Below are 3,871 nucleotides of genomic sequence, written 5' to 3'. Positions count from 1 at the left end.
CGCAATTCTAGGTTGATGCGCAAAACAAAAAAAGAACACAAGAAGCACATATGCTCGTAAGAAACTGATTCAGGTGTTCGACAACCCCAAGAAGTGTCACGTGCTGAATGGGACGGGCCAGGGAGGGGTCAAGGAAGTGACCACTTTAAGTGCGTCGAACGAGATCGAAGTAGCCGAATACACAGTGAAGCCTGGGAATGCGAAATAGTGCATCACTGTCAATTAGTGCACTGCGCTCCAGACCCCTTCCTCAACCTTAGCTAACTTTAAATCCTGTGCTGTGAAGTAGTGTCTGTTTTTTTTTTGTGCAATGTCCAGTCGCAAATAAAGAGGGAGGAGAAGGCAGCTAATGAAACTGTCATTCTGCAAAAGAACCTAATTGGTTTTCTTCTAAATATCGCTTCTTGAACGCAGAAATGGCACTTACGCACTGTTTTCCTTACGGGAGTCTTGTGGCGTGGAATGTATTCTAGCTCCATGTTATTCAACTATTCGAGAGGCACGTTTATGAGGTGATTGTATCAAGACGTTACAAATACCAGGAATCTTCGAGCGATGTCGAGGGACTATTGTTTCTTTTTCTTAGTACTGACTCCTTGCCACTGCGCGTATTAAGATCAATTTCTTGTTGTTTCAGATGAAGCATGTGGCGCCTACCCGAAGTGACTAATGCTATTTGTAAAAGAAAAACAGGTGTGCTATTTTTTTTCTTTATTGCTTCTCATTCACTAACTGAAATTACATACAAATTTGGTTTCATCGACACGACTTTCTTACAGCACACTTCATGGTTCCTGCCGCGTAGACACCTGAAAAAAAATAGCATTGGTCATAACACGATTCATCGGCTCTAGTTTGCCAATGTCCCTTCTATATTCATGGTAATATCGTCGCAAATGTATAGGGTAAACCTGCACTCTCCACTTACGGCGCACTACATTGGACATGCCGTACAAACGTTCGCTGAAATTTTAACGACCGCAATCACTGACTGTTAGTAGAGGCACCTGAGCTATTTCTTGAATTGACACTGGCGCATTTTATCAAATAACCATATTGGATTATTCTGTGGTTAAGGCTATTAAGAAGTATATGACAGAGCAAGTGCGCGTGAAGAGGAAGTAAACTCTAAAAGCATAAAATAGTAATCAAGTATCGACACAAGGAAGACACTATCATGCCGTTCATGACTCTTGCTCAGCTACAGTAAACAAGAACTCATGCTCGTAAAACTAACGTTTTAAAAAAGTGTTCTGGTGGCTGCTTGCCTTAGATAAGAGCGACTGTATTACTCTCATTTCAGTGATACAAAATCGCCGATATTATAAGGCCTAATGTTTTTCGTAACTAAGTGCAGCGCCTTTTTCACCCAGCACTCAAGCGTTTAAAACAATGAACTCTTAATTAACTCACTGTTTAACCATAGAGTTGTAGCCTCAGTAGCCGTAGCCATGGCCGTAACCATGACCGTGGCCATAGCCGAGGACAACAGCGCCGTGTCCGTAGCCATGTCCGTATCCGTGGCCGTAGCCGTGGCCATAACCACCGTATCCACCATGTCCGTATCCGCCGAGGGCAGAGGGAGTGATAGACCAGGTCACTGCCGAGTTGGCGACGTAGGGCTTGACGTAGCCGTATCCGTGGCCGTAGCCGTGACCGTATCCGTGGCCGAGGAAGCCAGCGGCGGCAAAGGCCAGAAGGCCGAGGAAGAGGGCGGCGGTCTGCCGAAGGAATAAAGGTGGAAATCATGTGCAGGAGAGACAAGGGAGCAGCATCAAAGCATATTTTCGTAATAATCTAAGTTTCCACATATCTTTAAGTCAAGAAACCTAAAGCGCAGGTTTGCATGATGTCGGCAATGGGTATGCTATTTGCATGCGGCCATCAAAATACAGAGGCCATTTATCCGCTCGCCTTTAGTGGAGGCTGTGCTTTAGGTTTACAGAACCGGAATGGGCTTTTCCACCAAATCACCCAGGACAGTTTACTAAATCACCCAGGACAGTTTACGCCATCGCCATGGTTTCTCCGATCACTGCGCACTGGTTCCAAAAAAAATGTCTTCGGGCATGGAGGCGACGAGCACTTGTATCCAGTCACGTCGCACAAGAACCACGACGCCGCAACGTTTCGCACACAGCCACTACCCACGAGAACGGTTCACCACGGAAAAGAAAGAGCCGAAGCTTACCAGGGCCTGCATTGTTCTGGGAAAGACTCTTGGCTGTCTCGCAAACAGATCAAGTGTAAAGCTTCACGGCCGAACACCGCTCTTTATATACGCGCGTCCATGATATTGTCGGACGCAGTGGGGGTCTCGAAATTGGTCCGGCAGGGTAAACAGCAGCTGATCGGACAACTGTCACGCCCTGAAGCAGTGTCCAGCGGGCATGGCAGGTAGGCAGGCAGAGATCATGCATGCTCTCGGCCGGTCGGGCGTTACCCAGGAATGGAAGGCCGATCGCGGAAATTGACGGCGAACTCCAGAAAACAAAGAAAATAACAGCGGTCGACAAAGTCAAAGACCAACAAAAAGGAGCATTAAGGGTCGCTAAGAATTTGGCAATCGCCATCTCGTTGTTTTCCCCTCAAGCACCTTTACATCGCTACTTTGGTCTGTCGCCCGTCATCGCTCGCTTGTTGACCTTAAGCCACTCGCTTGCCTGGGTTGCCTTTGTGTTTATCTGATTATGTCAGCAATTGCGTTTTCTGTCGTTTGGTGGTTGTATGGCGTTCTTTCTTTTCTTTCTCAGAAACCCTTTTGTTCTAGCTTTGTAGATGCCTTCATTTCTGTCCGTAGATATCTTGCACTAAGACAAACGCATGAGCTGCTCCTGGCTCGTGCTTATGCCTGACACAAGAAACTGCTCGTCTCACGGTCACGCACCCGCCTGACAATGATTCGACAGCTGCTATAGGTGTTTGTCGGTATAGGCATCTCGGCACGTGCTACGGAGCAGACCACCCTATTACGTCCACTTTCTTCCTTCCAACAAAAGGAAACAGAAAGGCTAGAAAAAGTAAAGAGGCATAAACTAACCTTTTTTTCCGAAGATTGCCAGGGGGGAATTAACCCTGTGCACGAAAGAGCAGGGCGGCTCCCATCAACTAAGGCTCTTTTGTTTTCTGTTCCATGAGTGATGGAATGCGGCGTGATTGTTTTTTGTTTGCCCTCACTGACAACTCGTACAGTTTTGCCCTTCGAGCTGAGCTGCAGAAACCTGATAGCTGTCCCCGAAATCAGTAAATTATTTGTCATATAGAGGGTCAACGACCTTGCAGTGGTTCTGATTGGAGGGAGTTATTTGAGGGAAGGTATATATAAGCTCTGATTCGTGCCAGGCTGATGCTAGTGGGTGCCCTGCTTTTGGAAAGACATGCGCTTGAATGATTCAATGCGCAAGTGTGTTTTACGAACTTTGAGCCGCAAGATATTACCAGCATAAATTTTTTTCTGATGTTTCCTCTGTAAGTTTTTTTTCCTACTGCCGACTCTTTATAAGATGGAACTTAGGTTTTCCAGTGGGCAAAATTCTCCTTTCCTTCCGTCGTTCGTGGAATATTATACAATAAACATTTGCAATATAAAGCTACATTCAAAGGTGTTCAATACTCTTAAGGTTCCGTATACAAATGAAAAAAAAAGAGGCGTTGTATATAGCAGCAAGCTTCTGCTCATATTTAGTAAGCCCTAAAACAGTTGCCTGAAAGCTGTTTCTTGCCGGAAATATTCCTGATCTACTGTATAAGATGAAACAGAGGATTGCGCTGTATAATCCTGTGACGCTGGTCTGCTAGGATTGATAAGTGTAAACATTACAATCGTCCATAGCCTGATCAAGCTCGCGTGCTGTATGCAGAAGGAGCACGC

At 45.9% G+C, this 3,871-nt stretch overlaps 1 protein-coding gene across 1 annotated transcript; it reads right to left on the bottom strand.

The window, feature by feature from the left end:
* Nucleotides 1-662: 662 nt before the first annotated feature.
* LOC119452368 (keratin-associated protein 21-1-like) lies at nucleotides 663-2,269 on the bottom strand. The gene is made up of 3 exons (XM_037714567.2): nucleotides 2,192-2,269; nucleotides 1,414-1,721; nucleotides 663-809 (listed from the first exon to the last, which is right to left on the bottom strand). Exons 1-2 carry the CDS (start codon nucleotides 2,201-2,203, stop codon nucleotides 1,437-1,439), a joined length of 297 nt encoding a protein of 98 aa, XP_037570495.1. The 5' UTR covers nucleotides 2,204-2,269; the 3' UTR covers nucleotides 663-809; nucleotides 1,414-1,436.
* Nucleotides 2,270-3,871: the final 1,602 nt, after the last annotated feature.

Source organism: Dermacentor silvarum, chromosome 5, assembly GCF_013339745.2.
Source record: "Dermacentor silvarum isolate Dsil-2018 chromosome 5, BIME_Dsil_1.4, whole genome shotgun sequence".
NCBI lineage: Eukaryota > Metazoa > Arthropoda > Arachnida > Ixodida > Ixodidae > Dermacentor > Dermacentor silvarum.
This window is presented reverse-complemented; position numbering and strand designations above follow the sequence as displayed.